General features: G+C 39.8%; 1 protein-coding gene across 1 annotated transcript in view; it reads right to left on the reverse strand.

The window, feature by feature from the left end:
• Positions 1 to 3,352: 3,352 nt before the first annotated feature.
• Positions 3,353 to 24,831, reverse strand: part of Ift57 (intraflagellar transport 57) — a 57,600-nt gene continuing 36,121 nt past the window's right edge. The window contains exons 7-11 of the mRNA XM_028867467.2: positions 9,184 to 9,255; positions 8,130 to 8,261; positions 6,572 to 6,634; positions 4,878 to 4,944; positions 3,353 to 3,739 (exon numbers count right to left, since the gene is read on the reverse strand). Coding sequence (XP_028723300.1) covers positions 3,561 to 3,739; positions 4,878 to 4,944; positions 6,572 to 6,634; positions 8,130 to 8,261; positions 9,184 to 9,255 — 513 coding nt within the window. The 3' untranslated portion in view covers positions 3,353 to 3,560. The remainder of the gene's footprint in view (positions 3,740 to 4,877; positions 4,945 to 6,571; positions 6,635 to 8,129; positions 8,262 to 9,183; positions 9,256 to 24,831) is intronic.

Below are 24,831 nucleotides of genomic sequence, written 5' to 3' on the forward strand. Positions count from 1 at the left end.
TTTGTTCTGCTTTGTCAGTGAATACAACTGAAACTTTGTTTTACTCAGTGAACTGCAGAATTTCAATGGAAGGGCATACTGTTTTAATAAATGGATTGGGCATTTAAATGAAGATGAGGCTGTGAAGCCTGTGTCACCCGTAAGAACTATTACTTCAGATTTGCAAGAAAGTTGAAACAGTCTAATAGATTTCTACATATCCCTTTCCCAGATTCTCAAGATGTTAACAATTTATCATAATTTCCATTGTTTCTTAGTGAAAGCTTTTAATGATTAGTTAACAATATTATGTCACAGTGATTCTTTTATATTCAGTACAATCCTAGGCACCTGCTGGGAAGAGACTTGAGGGATAGAATCCAAAAACCATTCAGAAAAGAATTTTTACTGCTATGTTTTTTAATTAGCATGCAAGTTGTACATATTAATGGAGTACAGTATGATTTCTGATTTCAACACATGAATACAATGTGCACTGAAATCAAATCAAGGTAATCGGGATTTAACTATTATGTCATGATTTATCACTTTCATCTTTCTCTGTACATGCTTAACTGCATACATACACACACAGACACACACACACACACACACACACACACACAACTTCACTCCCTGAATCATTGAAGCTGCTGCCATGACCCTTTATACCTAAATCATTATATGTATTATTATTCATAAATTCTTTTCAATAGCCACAGCTCAAATAATCCAACTCAAGAAGTTAAGATGCAATTATCTAATTTACAAACCTTATTCAACTTTTTTCTATGTCAAGACATACATTGTAGCTACAGTCCCTATATTCTTCCTGGTCCAGGGTCCAGTCCAGAACTACTGTTACATTCAGAAGTCGTCATGCCTCTGTCTCCTTTAGTCAGGACCAGTTCCTTGGTCCTTATCTCTCATCACCTATCAGTTTTGAAGCATACAGGCTATTTTGTACAAGTCTCTCCATTGTCTGACATTCTGTTATTAGATTCAGGGTATGCATCTCCAGGAGGATTCACACAAATGCACTCTCTTCAGGAGGAAAATGGTATTTGCTCATGGCTGGTGATGTTAACTTTGATCAACTTAATGTGAGTGGTGTGCACCAAATTTTCTAGTGAAAAACTGACAATTTTCTTTCTTTGTGTAGTATCTTTCCTACATTGAGACCATGCAGTCGCTCCATTTCCCATCAAATTTCCACCTAGTAGTTCCAGCATCCATCAACAACTCTCACTCCAATTAGCTACCGTGCTAGTGGCCAGTGGGGACTTTTCTACACCCAGCATTCATTTCACACATCAGCCATTCTACTGTAAGAAGATCATTCCCATCTCCTCATTTATCCACCCATTTATTTATGTCTGTATGGGCCGGTGGTCATTCTGCAGTTATAAGTCATCACTATGATGCTCAAGTTGTCTCTGAACCTGGCTGTCCATTGGACATTTCCCCATCATTCTTTGAGTGCTTTCTTTATGGCAGAAACAGGTATTGCACATACTTGTAGTTGGGCAGCCACTGTCTCTAGACCCTTGCCGAGCACACAACTAGGAAATGGGCTGGGGAGATGGAAACTGCTTGTGCATGCATGAACATCCCTAGCACCCAACACAAAGCCTGGTGTGGTCAAATGTGTCTGTAAACCCAGCCCTCAGAGACAGAGGGGACAGGAAGATCGTTGGGGCTCACTGGCTAGTCAGGCTATTGGTGACATCCAGGCTCAGTGAGAGACTATCTCAAAATTAGGGTGAAGACCCATATGGTAGATATCCAGACACCTAATGTTGACCTCTGGCATCCACAGCTAAGACAGAACCTAGGCAGGGAAGTTCCCAGGGCCAACTGCTGTGCGTCACATTTTCTGCTAGGCTCCTGCACTGAGCACAGTGCAAGAAGATTTTAGACTTTCATACTGCCTATCATCCCACTGTGGATTAGTCCTCCTTACAAATTAAATAAACTGTCTTATTTGCCATTGTATTGATTCTCATCTTGGGTGGTAGACATCAATTTTCTCTTACCCAAACTTAGAGAGTTTTAGTGAACACAAAAGATGTGCTCGTGTGTGTGTGTGTGTGTGTGTGTGTGTGTGTGTGTGTGTGTGTGTGTGTTGGGGTATATATCTAGAAAGTAAGTATTAAGATAATTTTTAGGGGAGAAAGATATTAGGATTAAAATAATAATATTTCAATAGGCTGTTCCTAAACATACAACATTTGAAATCAAAACTTGCTCCCAGTGCTTTTATTTCTTCAAAGTACTGAAGGCCATCTCTTGCTTTGTGATGCTCTCACTAGTTTTTCTCCCCCAGGTTAAAGACTGTTCTTTTGTTTTTGCTTTTCTAAGACAGGATCTCATGCACACCTGGCTGGCCTCAACGTCACTGTGTAGTCCAAGAGGACCTTGAACTTTTTAAACGTTTAACTTTATATTATTGATTGATTGATTGATGTGTGTGTGTGTGTGTGTGTGTGTGTGTGTCCATGTGTGCATGCATGTAGACCATGGTGCTTGTGTGGAGGTTAAAGGACAACTTTTGGGACCTGGGGATAACACTCTAGTTATCAGGTTTGGTAGCAAGTGCCTTTACCCACTGAACCATCTTGCAGGTCCATGAGTTTGAACCTGTGACTCTCCCACCTCCACCCCGTGAACGCTACGTTATAGGTGTGAATCACCAACTGGTTTACACAGTGCTAAGGATCAAATCCAGGGCTTGATGCCTTTTAGACAAGAACTCTTGTTAACTGAGATATACCCCCAGCCCCTAAAAGCTGCTCTTCAATATTGCTTATTTGGCTGATTTAGAAATTCTAGTCTAGAAAATCGCTGAGGAAGGTTCCTCAGAAAAGAGTGTCAGTACCAGACGCTGATCATAAGACTCATTATGGCGGGTTCCACAGAACACTGCTTAGCATAGCTGACTCCACACAAAAGGGTAGGATGCAGACCCAGGCACACTCATTTTTTCCCTCGTTCCAGCAGCTGAGCCAAACATGGCTGAATTAGTAATTAATTGAAGAAAAGTAATAGGCTGCACATGTCCACATGGATACTGATTTTTTTTTATAGTTAAGGTGGTAATATCATATAACTGTAGAGCTGTGGCAAGGGAAGTTTGGCTTCCTATGAAGAGTTCCACCACCTGTCCTCAGCTTCCCTAATACATAAGGACCAGTGGTCACTGCAGAGGGAGACCCGCTCTGGAGATCACCAGAGGTACCAGTCCTGTGTCAGTAGTCTAGGCCATGACACCGGCAGTGGACAAGTGATACATGGGTCACATACACAAGGAATACTAACATAATGAGCTAATCAATACTCAGAGTAGGACACTGGGAATGACAGCGAAAGCTCCTTTGAACATGAGAATTTTTAAGTACTTTATTAAATACTAGATTCATTGAAACGGCTTTAGCCATCATAATCACCATGATACAATACCTGTGCAAAAATATCCACTGAACATGCTTGAGAGGTATAAATTGTGTTTGGAAATCCATGCAACATTAAAAAATAATTTGATAGAGAAAACAAATAATCAGAAGCATGAAAGCCCATATGTTTTAATAGAAGCCTATCGCTGATTCTGGGGTAACAGCCGCGTGCATGTCTCTAGTCATATTGCTTTTCTCCTTCAGCTTGGACTGCAGCAGGGTGTGCTCCACCACCCCAATTCTAATGTCCATCTGAACGGTTTCTTGCTTCAGCTTGGTTAAGCTCTGCTTAATCTTCACCAAAGGAGCTGTAGAAGAAAAACAGCATGGGAGAAAAATGTTCATTTGGAGTATCGGTTTGTTAGAGACTGGCCTGACATTTTCCCCACTTTGTCTTAAGCCAGAAATAGGGTTAAAACACAGCCAGTGACTCGCTGACATTCACACCGCTTTGCACTGGTATTTGAAACACCTGAGACTTTCAGGATGGGAACTGGTTCAATATTTGATGTACTGAGGCTGGATTTTCTAACTGTTCTAGGAAAAGAAGCGCTAAGTGGGTATTTAAGGATGTGTTCAACGTGGTTTTGTCTACAGGAACAGGGAACAGAATACTTAGAGAGGGAAGAGAGATATATTTGAGACACAATGAGCCCATTGAAAACAGTGCAAGAAAATCCCCACACCCCACTCTGGATTCCCAGTCTGCATGCAGAGCATCACAGCCCTAGACAATCTTTCTGACATGAAAAGCCTGAGGTGATGACCACTGGCCTGTGTCAAACCGAACAGTTGGTAATGGAGGATAATTACTGAGAGATTAATTCTTCTCCATTTGAACCCTGCTCTGTCAGGACTTCCTGGAAGGAGGGGGAAGCCCCAAGGGCCATCACATCACTGTCCTGGTGTCATTTGGGATATTCTTAAAGTCTTTTGTACATAAAATGATGAAAACAGAATAATATATTTTTAAACACTGTTAGAAGAAAGCACTTACTTGAAATTCCCACCCTATCTTTGAGTTATTAGCTAGAATCAATAAAAACTAAACTAGAGCAAAAAAAAAAATTGTCAGTTGACTTATAACAAACTTAGCATTCTGAGGATCAGACATCATTTTCGTACCACACCTCTCCCTTAAAACAAGTAAAAATTGATAATTTATTTATATAATATTTATATCGATATGTGCGTGCACATGTGCAGGTGTGCACATATTTGTACGTATGTGTGGACATCGGAAGACACAGATTTCAGGAGCTGGTTGTCTCCTTCTCTCATGGGGTCTGAGACAGAACTGAGGATGCCAGGCTCAGTGGCAAGCTCCTCCACACACACACACACACACACACACACACACACACACACACACACAGACGTCAGCTGACTTTGGGAAGGTGATCTTGTATGTGACCCGAGGTCAGCCCGAAGGGAACGTGTACTCACTGCCGTCCGTCATGCTGCTGCCCTTCTCCTCCATTTCCTGTTTTACCTTTTCTAACTCTTCCGTAACCTTTTATTGAAAAACAACAAACAACAGCAAAAAACCTCCCGTGAGTGCTGAATGTTCATGAACCTTGAAATGTTTTGAATGCTGTATTGAGGAAAATCAATTTAGATATAAGGAAATCAAACATTAAGAATATCCAAATAAAAGATAATGTACTCAGAAACACAAAGCTTTTCATTTTTTAAGAACTGCTTATAAAACAGTAGCAAATTACTTTCACATTAGCTTCCTCATGCTGCGATATTATAGAATGAAAATCAAGTTGTTTGCAGTACGAAGCTCTCAAACTGTGCAATTATCACTAGCATTTACCATATTGCTCTCCAAAAATTAGTTATTAGTAAATACAATGTTACTAGAACCCCGATTTGGTTTTCTAGGGATCTTTCTTAATAGTATAGTTATTTGGAGACCACGTTATCTTTCCTTGTCTAGGCTAGTAAGAAAATGCTTATATCCTATGATGAGATACAAAAGTGCTCGATTGCCTTCTCCAGGCCAGGAGCTCTGAACTCTAGAGATGTAAGAGCGGTCACAAAGATTTCAGATGAATCTGCACTTGATATCAAGATACACCACTGCAGGCGAAATTCTACATCAGCAGTATAATCTCTAAAATTATATAGAAAATATAATCTCTGAAATTGGAGAAGTTGTTTTTACATCATCCAGGGCTATGCTGTAATTACAGTAACTTAGTAGGCTTTATTTCTATCATGCTGGTGAGTAAAACCTTCCCAGGGAATAAAGTGCTCATCCAGGCAAAGCAAATTAATTTCTTCCAGGCACCTGAAACATCACAACTGGGGACAACTACCGACTCCAGAGGACTAAGTGGTCCCTGGACGCCCTTCCAGCGTTCATTTACCCCACATTAGTGAGGACTTTCCTTCTGAGGAATGTTTTATTTGCCTAGAAACACAACAGGACTGCAGTCTAAATATTTCTAATGTTATATGTTAAAATAAATATTTCTGAACTGCTCTTCATAAGAGAAACTCAATTCCTCCACCAAAGCTTATGAAAACTGTGCTGCTCTGTAACTCTAGACAGTCTCAAATCTTAGTCTCATACTGGCTTCTGACATAGCTGTAAAGTCTTTGGACTTTTGAACCTCATCATCTCCTGTGAAAAATGAGAATATCTATCAGGTCCTTGTTCTCTTGTAAGACGAAGGGAACAAAATCCAATGGCATTTTAAGTCCCTGAATGAAGAGGTTTCCAGTTTTCTCAATGGTGGATAGAGCTATCCTCTGGATCACACACACGATTAACAGCAATCACAATAAGCTTTACATCTCAAAGCGCCACATTAACACCAGCTACAGACTCCTCCCATAGTGCTTTGTCTGCTCTTCTATTATTAATTACTATGTTAAATAAAGATTAGGAAGGTTATCAATGTGCTGATAATACGAGCAAGTTTAATGATTAATTTAATTCAGCAACTTTAGACGTCTTAAAGAAACAAGAGAAGGATAATTGGTTCACTTGTTAGGGGACTTCTAAAGCTGATGACTGCAAGCTGGGAGAGGAACTCATTGGAATCAGAAGTGTTCAGTCAGTGGATAGCTGTGCCTGGCTCGGGCCCAGCTGACAGGTGACATCATATCAGGGTGCTGATGTGTACCTCAGACAGGAGTCTGGTCCTTTCAGTCACTCCGCCATTCCCCTGCTGGTAGCGCTCCCTTGCCTGAGGAGGAGAGAACACTGTGTTTAACGACAAATCTCCAACACGAGCAGATTACTTAAATATGACCTCTGTGTGTGCGCGGTTTCTGCACAGCATTTTATGACACCCCCTTATTTGTGAATACATTTATGAAAGTGACATTTAACTGTAGCTATTTCATGTCCTTATTAATAGGGCCATGCATTTAAGTGAAGCACTATAATATGATGAACTACTGCAGCCTTCCCATGGCAGCTGAGTAACTCGAATGGGCACGGCTGACAATAAAAACTGCCCTCCACCCTGTCTAAACACTCCGGGAGGGTGACTCTCGGTCAATCTAATTTGTGTGCTATGCAAGAGAAAATTAGTTCTAAAAAGAAAAAAAAAATCAATCAAAGTAGAGTATGAAGTTCAGCAATTAATAAGGATTAATAAAGTGGATGACGGTGCAGCCAGCTAGAATATGTTCTCAGGAACTAATCTAGCAATCAATTATTCAATGCTAGTGTTAGATACACAGTGGTTGTAACCAGAGGGCATTTTAAAGTAAAGATGCTCATGAATTCATGTATATATAAGTGAATAATGAATTCAAGGAGAATATAATAAACAGTGAAAATAATTTTCAACTCAATCTTTGAGAACTTCTGAAATTACCAGTTATCTCAAACTTATTTTCATTTTATTTCTGCAAGTATTCTTTAAAATTATCATTTGCTGACAATTTCATAAGTGTCCATGCAATGCATTCTGATCATTTTTACCTTCACTGCTCTCTCCTAGCCCCGCTACTGCTGAACCCCTTATTTGCATGTATTCTTACTAGTCTAGCTTAACCTAAGCACATACGGGATTTTCCTTACACATTCCCAAGGAAAGCTATGGGATTCCATGGTTATTTTCAAGAGCTGGGGATTTTATTTTTTGATCAAAATTTCTAAAACATTGAAAGACTGAAAAACCAGTTTCATCTAATTAATCAAATTGTTTGTCTCTGAATTCATCTTGCTTTTGTGTTCCTTAGTCTGTAGATGTACGCCATTGTGGCAAGGGCTGCTTCTTCCCTTGGGTACATGAAAATGCACACTGTTCTTTCTCCTGCTTTTACAGTGAATTAGGGACAGACTTAGAAATGAAACACAACATCCTGACACTCTCTCCTTGTTTATGATCGCCAGCAACAAACCTATATTTATCTAAATAAAACAAAGAAGTGTGTTTAGGGACTCCTAGGAGATAATCATTTCTATCATCTATATGAAATGGAGAGTCGTGTGCCCCCCCACCCCCCACCCCCAGGCTTCAAGTGGGCAGAATGTATATGCTTATGTTGATGAAAAAATTTAAACATTATATGTTCTTTGATCAGTTCACACTTGGATACAATGTATTTAGATCATATCCACCTCAAACTCTCCCCCTTTACAAATTCACAATTTATGAACAAAGTACGTTGTTTTAGGGATTAGGGTCATGAATTGGAATAAACCCCTGAAAAGCATTCCTAAATTACCTCACTCAGCTGGGCCTGGGCCCCACGATATTCTTGAACCAAGTGCTCAAGTTGATTGTTGATGTACTTTTCTCGGCTACCAATCTTTTCCAGAGTCCGGCTAATTTCATTATGGAGCTTGTCCAAAAATCCCTAGATATTCCATGAGATTTTTAGTAGATAAAAGAATATGTAAGTTTTGCAAAACTGGTAAAAACAAGTTAAATATTCTTCAATCCACTCCACAAATGATCAGTCATGTGTGCAAAAGACGACAGCTTGAAACTTCAACAGTAAACAAAGTTTATGATTAGAAATACTTTAATCACACCATATTTTTTTTAAGGAAGCCAGATGTGATTGTTCAATTCTGTAATCCAAGGACCCTGGAGGCTGAAGCAAAGGACCTGCACCTGGACCCTGTCTCCAGAAAAGAAGAGCCCTGGCTGTGTTCGCCACGTCTTGTCCTCATGCACACCTAAACACCTACAGTTTATTTCGTTGTAATAAGTTGTATTTAAACTTCAAAGTCAAAGTAGCTAAGGAATAATATGACTTAATGAAGTCACAGTTCAAAGCTGATAGGAATATCACAGTTATAAGGAAAGTCCCAGATCTGCAGCTGGTCTAGCCTGGGACCCATAGCCTTGCACTCAAGCTTGCTTCTTTGTGGCATTACCTAAAGATCCCACTTCTGCCATGGAAACAAGGCTGGGAGAGCTACACGTGCTAGCCATTGTCAGCCTGGGGTGCATGCGATATTGGCAATCAGGAGAAAGACTGATTTGTGTCTAAAACATCTACTAGACATATGTGTGTAGTATGTGATATCCATATATATATTTAAAATACAAACAGATTATAGGAGTGGACTACCATGTCTGACTATAAATAGCTTCTATATAAGTAGCTTGATTTCCTTGGTGTAGGCACCAGGGCTGTGAAGATGTAATGTGGTATATGCAATTAATTATCTCCTGAAAGATCAGGATTCTATCTGTTCTCCTTTCATGTTCTACCACAATAGATCTAGATGAGCAAACCCACGTTGATTTGTCTGAAGTAATTCGAGTACCTTGGTTTCCTTTAGAGCAGATTCAATTCCACTTTTGTGCTGGTGCATTTGGTCAACATGGATCCTCCAATCCTGTTGGTGCAAGCACACACGGACAAAGTGAAAGACACCCCATTTCCTCCTTTCACCTGTCTGTCGGTTAGCTGCATTCTTTATCCTCATTACTTGGTAGTAGTCCTATTTCAGGTGGCACAGTCCTATATATAGCTTGCAATCAGAGTGTAAAGAAGCATGCATAGGGTACTTTAGGATAAAAGGTCCTAAGTAAATGTAAATGATTTTATGTGTTCGCAGAGTGATATCTGGTAATTTGAATACAAATTATTCCTGCACTGCTGGTGGTTAATATTTATGACTACCCATCAAAATGAAAAAAATCTAATTATTAGCAAAGAAATACTTGCTTAAGCAGTAACGATTATGTTTGCCAGAAGCAACTATCAACTCTTTACTCAAATATCATGTATCAAAGATTAGTTTGTCTCTTGGAAAGGAAAATAGGCTTTTTCTTCAGCAAGACTTCTGAATTCCGTCCTTAATAAAGGAAGTCTATACTGATTACTAGAGCCCAATGCTACTGGCCTCATTTTAAATTGATGTCAACTGTGTAGTCCCCTAAAAAATACCTTCAAAATATTTCAGTTTATATCATTATAAGTAAACGCTTTAAATGACTTCAGAAATACCAATCATGAGAGGTAAATTGAAGTAAGTGATGGGACTAGGCTATTCTCAATCTCATAAATCTGTGTGCATAAATTGACAGGCTTGCTTGCGCTATCTACACAACTTTCTGAAAGAAAAAAAATGTGAATAGTTCACTCTACTGACTTTTTCACTTTGAAACATGCTGATGGCAACAGGGTGTAAAATGTCTTGGGTGCTTCAAACATACCAAATTATCAAGTTACAATGTATCTAAGCTGCAGAGACCCCAAGAAGCACCTCATCTCACACTCCTCATCCCCCAGAAAAACAAGCAGAGGCCTGGCCTCAGGAGAGGGCGCAGCCAAGGACATGTGCATAGTAGTGTAAGTTCCTGCTTGACACATACTGCTAGTTCAGGGGTAAGGGGACGGCAACTGTCACGTGATACTAGTGAGGACGGCAAAACAGAGAACGAAGAAGCACTGTCCTTTTCTGGATCTTTCTGCATCATTAACAAAACACCTCAAAACACAAGGGCTGGAGAGGACCTTCAAGGTAATCTCCTTACCCATTTAACAATTAGGTAGCTCAACATTGCCATTTTACAGTCCAAAGACCTCTTGAGCACCCAGGTCTGACTGTGCATATCTGGCACAGGACAAAGTCCTTTCCAGTCAGCAAGCAACACTGGAAAAGCAGGTGCAGAAGCAGGAGACAGGCACTCAGTCAGTCCAGGAAAACCTCCATGGAAAGAAGGAGCCTGACGACTACCATATTCATTAGAACAATGGCAGCACAAATTGGACTCCGGGGCGGGGGTCGGTCTGGGAGGAGTTCGGGAGGGAGTAAATATAATTAAAACACATGATATGAAATTATCAAAGAACAAATAACAATTTAAAAGAGACACTATGATCCAACACCTCCCAAAATTATTCGTATACCTTGGTTCCCAAAAAGCTTTTAATAGTCTTAATGAATACCAAGATTAAGTATTTATACATTTTTCTCTCTACCTATCACTCTGTTTCTGTCTTTGTCTGCTATTCTCCAAATAAATGTATACAGAAACACACACGCATGGTCCTAATTTATTATAGTGGAAACATTTAAAATGTGGTCTCCTTTTTCTACCCAGAATTATACACACAAATATATTTCTGCAAGCATTGACATTCAAAATATTTTGAAGTCGGCAACTTGACTCATCCATGTTAATTATGATAACTTACATTGATATAAAGCTCTATAGAGGAGCTAGAATCTCCATGGTGCCTTAAAGCACAAGTAACATCTCAATAGGATACACAAGAGGAGAGGAAGGTTAGGTTGAAAGAGTGACGCAAATAAGGCTGGCTCAAGTATAAAACACAGAACTCTGGAGTGGGGGTAGAGAGTCTTGATCATGAAGAAATAAAACTGAAGGGGTGGAGTATATTGTTTCAGGACTTTGTTCCTAGCAAGTGAAGAGTGTGGCTTTTACAACGTGGACAGTGATACGCTATTAAATGTTGTTGGTTTGAATTTTAAAGTCAAGTCTGTGCTTTAAGAAAGGACCCATTAGGAAAGCAAGATTTGGAAGACCGGTGGGAGACCAGTCAGGAGGCTGTGCAGTGGTCCAGTTGGGAGGGGGGGGGGGGGGGGGGGGGGGGGGGGGGGGCTGTGCAGTGGTCCAGCTGGGAGGCTGTGCAGTGGTCCAGTGGAGGCTGTGCAGTGGTCCAGCTGGGAGGCTGTGCAGTGGTCCAGCTGGGAGGCTGTGCAGTGGTCCAGCTGGGAGGCTGTGCAGTGGTCCAGCTGGGAGGCTGTGCAGTGGTCCAGCTGGGAGGCTGTGCAGTGGTCCAGCTCACACAGATTTGAAAGGAAGAGAGGGATATAGCCAAGGAATTTGGTTTTGGACTTGTTAAATTTTTTCTAATTTTTATAAGCAATTAAAGTACAACACTAGTCATGATTGAGAATTATCTGCCAGAAAAATCCAAAAACATATATTTTTAAAATCTCCATGGACACACTGATGAACACTTATTTTAAAGAAAACAAACAAATCTTTAAAATATTCTTATCTTTTAATCTAGAAATTTTAACTCCAGAAAGTATTCCCACCCAAACCGGAAACACACATAGATTCATGTACATGTTTTCTGTTAAAGTAAAACACCAGAAAATAATATTGCTAATTTTGTATCATTCATTCTACTATTACAAACAATGCACACAGTATAAAACAATTCTTATAAACTTCAAAACCAAGCAGAACTCAGCAAAACACTGTTGAGAGATACACACAGGTAAATACACCCAGAAAAGTGGGAAGCGCCAAGAATAGTCCACAGACTCAAGAATGGTAGTTACCATGGACGGGGAAGGAAAGGATACAGAAGAACACACAGGTAACTTGAGGGTGCTCAAAACTCAAGTCAGGAAATGGGATGGTTTTATTTTTGAAATCTGAAAATCTGTATTTTCAGTACATATACATTAATATGGATTAAATGATAAGTTCATGTCCCTTTAATGATTAGCAAAAATGTATGCTACTAGCATACAGAAAATAGAAAACACAGTCCCCAAAGACTAGGTATTTAAATTATTAAACGTTAGTATTATATATGTTTAGGTATATATATTATGGTTATGCTTGTGTGTCTTTACATTAACATATAGGTTTGATACAGAATAATTTAAGTTTCATTTTTATTCTTTAAAATTTTTAAGCTTTCTAGAGAATTTTTATCACATTAATTATCAGAGGAAAAAGAGAGGAAAAAAAATTTCATAGTTGCCCAAGCAGTTCCTGCGAAGGTTTTAACATAGTTATAATGGGAAGTAAGTGTGATTCTAACTGTGCCATTTTAAAAACATGAATATAAAGGAGGGAAGGCATACATCTGAGAACCAACAACTGAGATAGCTGAAAGCTTTACAAAGGTTTGTGTGGTGAGAATGGAGAAGTGATGGGTTTTAATGATACGTAAGGACGTGACGCCTACCTGGAGTCTAGAAATAAGTAACATTAAAAGGAACTATTCAACAGGGCTGGCAATTCAGACATTGGTGGAGAATGCATTAAGTTACAGCCACTTGAATGTAACTTTACATATTTGAAACACAAAGGTTTGCAGAGATAAGTAGATACTGTCTTCTGAACCATTTCTCTCTTCTCTACACAGTTTAGTGAGACTTTCTGGCTGCTAATTGGAGGAATGGACTTCCCTGCTCCACTGATGGTCTTGGCTGTGTGACTCTTTTTCAGTAGAGCGACAGACTGTATAGAAGTTGGGAGAGGTATCCACCTAAGAGTGCCCTTGTCCTATCTTTCAGCCAAGACAAGGAGGCTGTCTTACTCTGATGTCTTTCAGCCTGAGCTTGGGACTGAGAAATTCTCACTTGAATTAAGGAGTAGCTGACCACATATCAGCTAATGTTATCTGGAGCCAGGCTGATTGATATTGTTACGGTAAGCCACTGTGGTTTGGAGATGTTTGTTGCAGAGGAGACAACTACACACACACTTTACAGTGAGAAACACTAGGAGTCAGGTAGGCTACAGGAACTTTTCAGTGTTCTGCCTGGATAACGTACTTCCAAACCTGTGGATTTTCATACGTCATATATGATTTTCTTTGTGACCAAACAGACTGCCATGGAGTTTATAAGGTTGAATTATGGCCTCTTTCTGTTATGTATCCAGTGAGCACTGTGTGCTACTGGAGTCTACTGGCCTCCTAGCCTACATACTCAGAGTCTACTGGCCTCCTAGCCTACATGCTCAGAGTCTACTGGCCACCTAGCCTACATGCTCTGAGTCTACTGGCCATCTAGCCTATGTGCTCTGAGTCTACTGGCCACCTAGCCTACATGCTCTGAGTCTACTGGTCACCTAGCCTCTGTGCTCTGAGTCTACTAGCCACCTAGCCTCTGTGCTCTGAGTCATGGTTTAGTGTTCTTTAACCATTTATCCTGTCTGCTGAAGATTTCACTTCATTTCACAGACTTTCTCTCTCAATGGAATGGAGAGCAGTAAGGATCCAGCACACTACTTCCTTCAACTTGCTTCTATGTGCAATGTTTATGATTGAACCCTGGGCATTGAGCATGCTGAGGACTAACCATTCATCTAGAGTCCCAGTTCCTTAGGCTTGTTATCTTTCAAAATTATTTCATACAAAATCTCCTATAATTCTATCACTCATGAGGATCAATAACAAAAGTATTCTTAGCATTTTCTTTCTCTTCACTCTGAGTTCTTTGGCATTAAATTACATTCCGAATCTCCTCCTTCCAGAAGTGGAGAATTATGAAGAAGTATGTCTAGCTGGTGATTTACAGAACAACATACAATCAAAATGGGTGCGAGCTGGCTGCAGCTATTAGGTGGCTGTGAGTCTACAAGGTTCTTATCACCTGACTGGTCTCTTTTGCATAGGCAGATTCAGTTTAGTGTCTTTTTCTTTTCTGGGAGTGTGGGTAGGTGGTGGTTCCAACTCAATGACTAAAAGCTTCTTTTTGAAACTATGGGGCAAGGGACTCAAGGATTAAACCATTGAGTTAGTGTTCCTTGTATGTCTGTTGTATAAGATGTATTAACATGTAACTCGTAAAATGTTGTAGAATATTATTTTAAGGTATGTTACTATTTTTATATTGCATTTGTTTAACTCTGTGGAGCTGTGTTACTATTCCTGTCTATAACACCTGATGGTCTAAGAAAGAGCTGAATGGCCAATAGTGAGGCAGGATAAAGGATAGGTGGGGCTGGCAGGCAGACAGAATTAATAGAAGGAGAAATCCGGAGAGAAAGGACATAGCCAGAGAAGGAGGAGGACTCCAGGGGCCAGCCACCCAGCTACACAGCCAGCCACAGAGTAAGAGTTAAGATTCACAAAAGTAAGAAAACAGGAAAAGCCCAGAGACAAAAGGTAGATGGGATAATTTAAATTAAGGAAAACAAGCCAAGCTATGGCCAGACATTTATAAGTAAGAAAAGCCTCTGTGTACTTATTTGGGAGGTGGGTAGCAGGCCCCGCAAAAGAGTAGAAAAAAACAAACAACAGTGAAATGTCTGACTCTCCCTTCCATGTTAAATCAAGCTGGAGCTTCTGTGCTCACGGGCAGACACAGCGTTCAAGTCTGTGACACAAAAGCCAAAGCAGGAGCCTTCTGTGTGCTGGGGTGTATTCTAGGCACCACACAGTAGAACCTACTAGTTCTCGGGGGCTACCAGAAGCATTTGCTTCTCCCCTCAGAGCAGGAACAGGCCCAAAGCTCTGTTGTATCTTGGATCACTACTTCACAAGGACAACAATGCCACCTCTGTTCTGCCATGGGCCTCCTTTTCTCTTTTGTTTTCACTGTCTCTACCCCGGATCCACTGCTGATAATTACTAGTGAAATCTCAATTCAATGAGGCTTTGCAGTTGCAGTTTAATAAATATAAGAAGTGTGTCTTAGGGCTCCTATAGGTTCTATTTTAGACAGTTATCTCATTTTTCCCATTCAATTTCAATTTCTCTAGAAGTTTTCATGGTTACTGTAGTGTATAAAGGAAGAAATCCTGTACTCCAGCTCACAGGCTAGGAAACAAGCTGAGGCTGTTTGATTTTCACAGTTTATCGTTAATTGAAAAGGAAACCAAATGTCCTTTTCTGTCACAGGTTTTCCTTTATAAAGCAGTCACTTTCATTTTCTTATCCTGTCCCCAGTTTCAAAAAGAAAAACAGAGGTTAAAATAATAACCCTCTATTCAAATATGCACACTGAATGAAATCATTTTCCTGTTGTTTGGCTAAAGTATAGACACTGGAGAATCTTACTGCTTCTAATCTGTTCCAGATGAACAAACTAGATAACCCTGCTAGGACTATCTCTAACACAAAATAAACAACTTACAAAGATGGATTATGGGACTTTCTTACAAATAAATGAGCTTCAGTAGATATGTACATGTGTGTATACATATACATAAATAAATAATACATGTACACACATATACTTAAATATATAATACATATAGACATATGATAGACATACATGTACATATAATACACATTCACACATATGCATATCTACATACATCTAATACATATATACACACACATATATTCATACACACAAAATACATGGGTGCACACCACATGTATGCATTTTGGTGACTCAGAATCCTTGCTGCTGCTGCCTTGCTCTAGTGTAGATTAGGATCTCAACAGTCACAAGGGTCCTAGAGTCTCTTTAAGTCTAATGAAGACAACCACAATGTTAACAAGCATTACATTTCATATATGTAAGCATTATGCTAAGAACTACTGGAATCTCAGGACATATATTTTGTCTAGAGAGTCTATTGAAATGCAGATATCAAAACTTAGCTACTTTTAAGTATAAGCCCCGAATCACACAGGTAAATCCATCATCAAGCTCAAAATGACACGGACTATCTAACATAAACATAAATTTTCCAATGAAAAATGCACTAAGATATAACTCGAATTTTAAGAGGACAGTGGGTAATCATGACTGTAATCTTATTTGTGGTAAAATTTGCATCTTCGTAGCTTCTAAAGTCTCAAGCCCTGGGGCTTGATTTCTAGGAGGCATTAGGAGGGGGTAGAAACTTGAAGTGGGGCTAGTGAAAGATGTCTGAGTGACTATGTGCAGGTCCTTGAAAAGGGTAGTGGGACCTCAGCCTCTTCTCTCTCCCATGTTCTGGCCATGAAGTGAGCTGTTTACCACACTTCTAAAACAAAAATAAAGTATTATATGCTGCCACCAGCAGTAACAGGGCCAGCAGAAACTCCCGGATCGTCACTCAAGTGAGCCTTTCTCTCTATCATGCTTCTGTTAGCATAAAGGCAAAGTTAACACCATTTTTAATATTTGAAAATTCATGAGTTAATCTATATATCAACTGTCCTAAAATGAATTTAAAATGTTCACAGGATCAACAAATATAATTGAAAACATTCTCATTAGGAAATATCCAGACCCAGATGGCTTGAACAGTGAATTTCCCAAACAGTTAATTAAATAGGAAATAACAATCATGTACAAAGTCTACTGCAAAGTAGAAAAAAGTAAGGGGTGGAAAGTGGGAGGAAGGAAGGGAGGGGAAGGAGGAGGGAGGAGGATGAGAGGAGAAGAGAGGGAGGGAGGGAGGGAGGGAGGGAGGGAGGGAGAGAGAGAGAGAGAGAGAGAGAGAGAGAGAGAGAGAGAGAGAGAGAGAGAATTTGTTTCACGAGGCTCATATAGCATTACATTAAAAGTTGACAAAGGTACCAGAAGCCAAAACCAGCCAACCAGGCAACAACAAATTATAGATCAATACCTTCTGTACCTTTTATAAAAGAGTTATAAATATACTAAACAAAAAATTACCAAATCAAATGTAGGAATGAAAAAAAGATAAAAAGATAATATGCTTTTTATGTATGCTCAAGTAGAGTTTGTATTTAAATTTATTTCAAAATACAAGATTGGTTTTATACTCAAAAATTGGTACTTAAAAGAAGGTGACATCAGCAAGTTAGGAGCTTGACATGCTTTCCTCAACACAAAATGGCCATAAATAAATAAATAAAGAAAGAAAGAAAAAAGAAAGAAATAAAGAAATCGATCTGCTAGTCTACAAGTATATGAGGAAGATTATTGAAGTTCAGTAGCGATGTGGCAGAGATGCGGCCTTAGAAAGAAAGGGACAGAGTCCGTATCAGTCACCATGTTTCCTACTCTAATTTAAACCCTGAACCAAGAGGGACTCCACACGGCAAAACTGGGTTAACAGCAGGCCAATATAATTTCCTACTAATACCGTGGACTCCTGAAACATTTGCTCCTTGAGAAACTTGCACTCATCCCTCAAGTTCTAGCAGAGTTTAGGGAGAAGCTGGGGAACACAAGCTCCTTCAACAGCCTGGAGAAAGAGTTTAGACCATGTGTCTTCTCAAGCTGCTCTACAGAGAACCATCCTGAGACGTTAAGCACCTTTGATACTAGAAAGCGGCCAGAGGGAGAGCTAGACCCAGGTACCAGGTAGCAAATATATCTACTTTCACCTGATCACAGCTTTTGCAAAAGCTCCTCTGCAGCCCTTGAGAAACAGTGGGCACCCTCCCGCTTAGGCCACTAGTATGGTCCAGACTATGGAGCCAACGAACACTGCTGCTGCTGGGAACATTATCTGCCAAGGACCACCAGAATGGCTGGATCCTCCATTTAGCATGCATACATTAATATTATAGGTGCTCCATCTCTGCTCTTGAACCTACTGTATCATGCCTACCTGAACCTGTCTATCCCTCCTTTCCTCTGTGCATCCTTCACAAAGTGATGGTGATCCCAGCTTCACTGATGTGTACCATTCTGAGATCACTTGGCTGGACAGGCAATAGCACAGACTCCTGCAGCTGAGATCACTTAGATACTTGCAGGCATTGCCAACACTGATTACAGCTAAAGAATATTGACAGTGAGTGTTCTACTGTGTCCACCTGAGACACAAGTCAATGTACCATACACAATTGCTATCACAGGACATGCTGCCAAGAGAAAGCCTTTTGCTATAAAAGCCCTCATATGAATTGATAGGGTCAACAGATCTGATGCAAATAACATATGTACAGTATGAAAAAAGAAGGTTAAATCATGCCTCCAAAGAAACACATATTAACTTTCTAGCAATGGACCCTAAAGAAAATGAAATAGATGAGTTATTTGGAAAAAAAAAATCTAAGTGATGTCTTTAAAGGAAGTTCAGTGAAATATAAGAAATTTGGAAAGTTTAATAAAGCAAGAAAAAAGAACTTTAATCTGAACAAGAAATTTAGCAAAAATAAAGAGATTACAATAAAATAAGGGATAATAGGCTGGGGAGATGGCTCAATGGGAAAGCACTTGCTATGCAAGCCTGAGGATCTGAGTCTGGATCCTTAGCCAATGCTGTGCACATAGGCACTGATCTGTAACTCCAGCGCTGGGGCTGCAGGTGCGTGAGTAGAGACAGGCAGATCACAGAGGCTCGCTGGCCAGCCAGATCAGCTGACGCAGCAAACTCCAGCTTCAGAGAAAGTCTCTGTCTCAAAGGTTGCATTCATGTATGATTGCATGTACATATTTATGTACACACACACTATTCACCATGATCAAATGAAATTTATCAAACCAGCAGATTGTTCAGAGGGTAGAGGTTCCTGCTGTGCAAGCCAAGTCTGGTGACCAAAGTTTGATTTCTGGAACTCACGTAAGTGTGCATGGAGAAAATCAACTCCATACAGTTGTCCTTTGACCTCCAAATGCATACGGTGGCAAGAAAGCTCTGGGTGATGTGGGTACACACAGTAGCAGTGGTTGTCTAAATATAGCTGCACCAAATCAAGACAGTCAGCATCCTAGCATGAATAGGGGAGGACAAGGAAGCTTCTACCCCTAGCCAAGTAGGTACTAAGAGTTGATAGCTTCTAAAAAAAGGAGAGTCAGTTTTCATTAGGGTGTGGTCCATGGTAGGCTGATCATGTTTCAGTGATAGTCCCCACAACCATGTGCTGTATAACCCAGTACTCAATGAGTTATTAAAAAATAAACAGGGCATGAAGTTGAAAGGGGCACGTGGTGGGGGAAATCCAGAAGTTGGAGCAATGCATAAAGAAAATGTACATAATTGCAACAGAATGCTTTGTAGCATTAACGGGAATGGGATTTTGGCATCTGCAGTAATAGTGATGGAATAGAGGACATTATGTTAAGTGGAATAAGCCATTGCATTAGTCAGCTTCTCTTCAATTTGACAAATGACTCAAGAAAAATCAACTGAAGGGAGAAAACATTCTTTTGCCTCATGGTTTTACTCACTGGTTGGCTGTTTTCACTGCTTTCAGACCTGTGGCAAGGTACAAGAGTCCACCGGGGACCTTTGAGCACACACACTGTGGAAGCCGAAACAACTGTTGTACAAACCTGTAGTGTGTGTTGAAGTTGACTTGTTTCAGGGGGTGTGGGAAGAATCACTCGTAATGTTTCTTTGGGAAGTTCCTCTTTTCTGACTATTCTTCTCATTGTAGAGAAACAGTCAACCATGCACACGGTGGCAAAGCATGGCCACTCAGAAGGAGCACAGGTATCCTCACACCTGCCTATAATCTAATTCAAACTGGAGACCCAGAGTTCTCAAGGTAATATCTTGTTAGTTAAACAATCACACCTCTAGCTGTGTGCAGAGATTATCCTTACTGACTACCACCTGCTACTAAAGAGCCTTCACGTGTTAACTAAGGACTGTCATTCATGGCTATCCCATGCTGCACTTCTTTGATATGACTACACAGACCTTGTGGAGGGCTTACAGGCTTCAGAAAGCCATGCCCAGAGCAGAGATCTCACAAGGCCAACACTCACAGGTCAAGTTAGAAATCAGAGTCGATATCATGTGATACTGAGCAACTACTGTGGAGAACTGATGAATAAGCTTGCCGCCACATGTTCCAGTTGGGTTGCCTGCTGTGATAAACATCAACCAAAAGCAACTCAGGAAAGGAAAGGGTTCATTTCATCCTACACTTCAAGGGTTCATCAGAAAGAGAAGTCAGGGCGGGAACCCACACAGGAACTGAAGCAGAAACCATGCAGGAAGGCTGCTTATTGAATTGTTCTCTCAGGCTTGTTGTGATCCGACAACCCAAGGACAGCCTTCCCAAGAGTGCCATTGCCCATAGTGAGCTGGGCCCTCCCAAATCCATCAACAACCACGGCAGTTCTCCGTAGAGCTGGCCACAGACCAATCTAATCGGGCCATCCCTTGAGACTCTCTTCCCAGGTGACTTGGTTTTGTGTCAAGCCTCTAACCCAAGCTTAAGAATTTGCTGATCAAAACTTAGATCTAAGACTGACATTCAACATCCTTCCAGTAAACAAACAAAAAATAGTTGTCTTCTACATTTGTAAAGAAACAAGAAACATAAACCATTTCTTTGATATAAAGAGACAGGCAAAAATAATGAGATAAAAACCACAGGAATAAAATTTTGTTCCAACATTAAGAAATTTCAAATAAAACAGAGTGATAGTGAGAATGACTCTAACATGGCTGATTAGAAAAATGAGTCAAGCCAATAAAAACTACATTTTGTCGGGAGGTCCATGTGACAAATGGTTTCTGCTTCAATTCATATTTTATATTAAGCAATTCAAGGGAAACATTAAATCATACTTTACAATAATGAAATATTTAGGCAGTCTAGACATTTTAATTATAATCAATATATATTAATTCCCTGCTCTCAATCACAGGTGTCTATTTGAGGTCTGTGGGCAGTGAGGCATTGGGCTCTTGCCTTCGCAGTATTAACAAAGCATGCAGTTTTCACTGCTTATTTCCTGGTAATCAGCATTCACTGCTGATGCTCTTTAGTTACAGCTAATGGTAATCACTAAGACACAAACATTCTTCAGCTTTAATTTGTGATACATGGGACCTTTACCTGATCCAGTTCAAACATTTCTCATACTCAAGGTAAACAGAAAGGAAGGCATCATCAGCCATGCTTAAACAAACAATATGCAGAGTGTTCAGCAAGAGGACCACAAAAGTAACTTAGGATCTTGTGTTGATGAGGGAGACTGGCTTTGTCTCCACTCCTTTGCTCTATTATTTAGGATAATTTTAAGCACAATAGACCTTTCCCATCACGTGGTATGTATCCATGATCCACATGCAACAAAGCAACAAAACCAAAATGCAACAGCTGACCTTGCAAATACAACTTCCAGTGCACAAAATCCTATTTTGTCTGAAAGAATACAACAGTCTCAAAGAATAGCCGCTTTGTGCAATCTCTTTTGAAGAATGCTTGCTATAAAAGTCCATCAGCGAGTATTTTCCCTCGTTCTGAGATGATGTGGCAGTTGAGTAATCACGCAGGCTGTTCTAAAAATGTATGTGTGTCTAGTTAATTTAGGCAGTTTATTTTGATAGCATTCACCTCTTTTTGATTATAGCAGGTGTTTCAAGGATAAATTTACTGAAAATTGTATTTTGTTTAAACAACAGCAGCATGTACATTTATGGCCCTGTTATATTAAAAAGCATTTATTGTCTGGCAGCAATAGATACAATTACAAACATTTGTGACAGTAATTGAAGCTATTACTCCTGCATGGAGCCTCATGGAGATCAACTTATTGCCACCTGTATTTACATTTGTTGCTATAATTGTAAAAGCCGACTTTTAAAATTGGGTGTCTTATTTTTCTTTAAATTACGTGAATATTTTTAATAGAAGGTCTACCAGAAAATCTCTAAGAATTATAAATGCAGTTTCTCCATTATGCAAATAGCAGGCAGAATCCTGTTTTGATAATGATCATGTACATGGAATTCATCCCTGTATTCCAACCCACAGAATACATTACATCTCTTGGCTTGTGGATACAAGAATTCTATTAATATTTTCTACCCCAAAACTAGAGAATAAGTCTTAAGAAATGTTCCCATTCCCAAACTATAACAATACATAAATATTTAGAAAAGTTAACTTTTGCTAACACCTTCTCATGCTGTATCCAAATCAGTTATAGGCACAAGGCCAAGAAAACTAGTCTCTCTATTGCTTTGGAATGAGAGAAATGCTTTCAATTGCTCCCAGGTACAGATTTGTCTGCAATAATAAAGAGAAAGAGCCTGCCCCGGTAACTTTCTGCAGGACTTGGCTTCCAATTTGAAGAGACTGAGATCTAATGCAGTAATTCCGTGGTCCCTCCAGGTTCATTTAAATGGAATTCCACCTGCTGATTAATGAAGGGCCTCTTCTGCCTCTTAGGTTTTAGCACTCATGGTGACTGAGGAGCCCAAAGGCTCAAAACTATTGCAGTGATTTTATCCTAAGCACAATGACTCTTCCCAAAAGGTCTCCCGCTGTAAGTCACCTAAGGCAACACCTGAGCCCTTTATTTACTTTAAAACAAAATCCAATTGTGTGGAGTTGAAATTTAAAGTTTAAGATTCTTTTGACGACAGTTCAGGAAAGTCAGATGCCGCAGGACAGGAAGGTTGGTAAAAACAGTTCAGTGACTCAGAGCTTTAAAATAATTAGAAATATATGTTGTAATACTTTCAAAGCTTTCAAAAATAATCACTTCATCTAAATTCCTTGTAATGAATCTGAAGATTTACATAATTACTTGAGACACTTTGGCAAAAGGAAGGAGGTACCTACCCAACTATCTCTTAGAAAAACAAAGCAGGAAACATTTAATTATAATTTGGAAAAAAATCTATTTAAGACATTAATCAAATTTTTAATTACTATATCCATGGGGCATTGAAGCATATTAGAACATTTGTTCATTCCATTAAATAACTAATATTAAATCATCATAATGTACAATCTTTTAGAAATAAGCACTGCATAAATGAAAAGTGCCTATGTTAAAATTTAGCTGAAAACTGATTTCACACTTCCTGTTTTTCCTTATTTTTGAGGAATAAAAGTATTTGAGGAATAAATATTTGTAGGATTCACTTGGCTTTTACTGTGGTAAAACAAACAAAACACCATTAATTTGAAATAAAAAGGAATTTCTGTGATAGAGACTAATAGGATTGATGATTTTAAAAATATACAAATAGACCACGACAACACCAAGACACACACCAAAGCAGAATTTGAATCCACCATGTGCAGCATCTGGTCCAAGAAGCCGAACCATGGGCTCTGTAGTAATTAGCCCCACACTGACTGACCTTGGTCAATCACTTCCAACTTGGGACCAGCCCGTAGACAAAGCCATGTCCTCCCTGTGATGATGAATTTCACTTGTCAACTAGACAAGGGATGGAATCATCTGGGAGATGGTTATCTGGGTAAATATGTGGGTGACTGTACTGATCATGTCAATGGAGGGGAGAAGACAAGCTCACAGTGAGCTGCACCACTCCCTAGCTGGGATCCTCAACTGTGTAAGGGAAGAAAGGGATGTGAGCGGCAGCCTTCATTCATTCATTCTTCTCTGCTTCTTGGCTGTCAATGAAATGTGGCCAGTGCAACTTCAGTTCTTGCTGCTTTGGCTCTTCCCATGTTGTACTGTACTCTTGACTAAGAGCCAAAATGAATCCTTTCTTCCCTAAGTTGCTTTCTTCAGGGTATTTTTACCACAGCAACAGAGAACTTTTACTAAGACACTGCCCTGGGTGGGGACCCGTTCCCATCTTTTTCCCCCAGGGTACTCTTGAGGAGTGAGGAATAAGAGATTTAGATAGAAATATAGAGGGGAAAGAGAGACAGATGGAAACACAGGATAGCCTCAGGAGGACCTGGATCCTTATCCATCAGCCCCTTCTGTCTTTTCTAAAGGGCTTTTTAAAGGAAAGCCAAGGGGTGGAGCAAAAGAACTCCCCCAGCACAGCCCAAGTGAAGACCCTTCCAAACACCTGGTAACCATACACATAGTCAATCCATCCCCTTATGCAGCCCTGCTGGGTAAAGCAAGCTCAGGTCTCACTAGGAAGCCTCTGTGGGCTCCCATACTGCCCTACCCAACCAATTGCATAAAATGGTCTGCTTCTGATCTTACTTTACTGCAGATTTCCAGTCCTACCTAAACATAAATGAATCTTTCACTTATTCTCTAACAAAATCTTTTAAACTTCCCTACCAGCCTTTGAAGCTCTGTCAAACCCAAGAGATGGTGAATGAGCCCCTTGACATGGAGAGCTCTGGAAAAAAAAAAAAAAAAAAAAAAAAACAACAACTCTGCTTGGTCCCATCTGAATAGTCTCCAAAGTCAAAGATTCATTTTAAGAAATCTCAAGACGATAAAATACTCTAGAGAATCAAAGTTATCAGTAACACAGAAGGTGAAAATCTAAACAAACATTCACCCGCATCTCAGAAATACTGGGCATGTAGAATTCTTTGGAATGTCTCAACACCTTGTCAACTGAGTCACTTAAAATAAAAAAAAAAAAAAGTTATTCTTTTGTAATGCAAAAAACATTTAAGTCATTTAGGAAAAGAT

This window comes from Peromyscus leucopus, chromosome 12 (assembly GCF_004664715.2).
Source record: "Peromyscus leucopus breed LL Stock chromosome 12, UCI_PerLeu_2.1, whole genome shotgun sequence".
NCBI classification, from domain to species: domain Eukaryota; kingdom Metazoa; phylum Chordata; class Mammalia; order Rodentia; family Cricetidae; genus Peromyscus; species Peromyscus leucopus.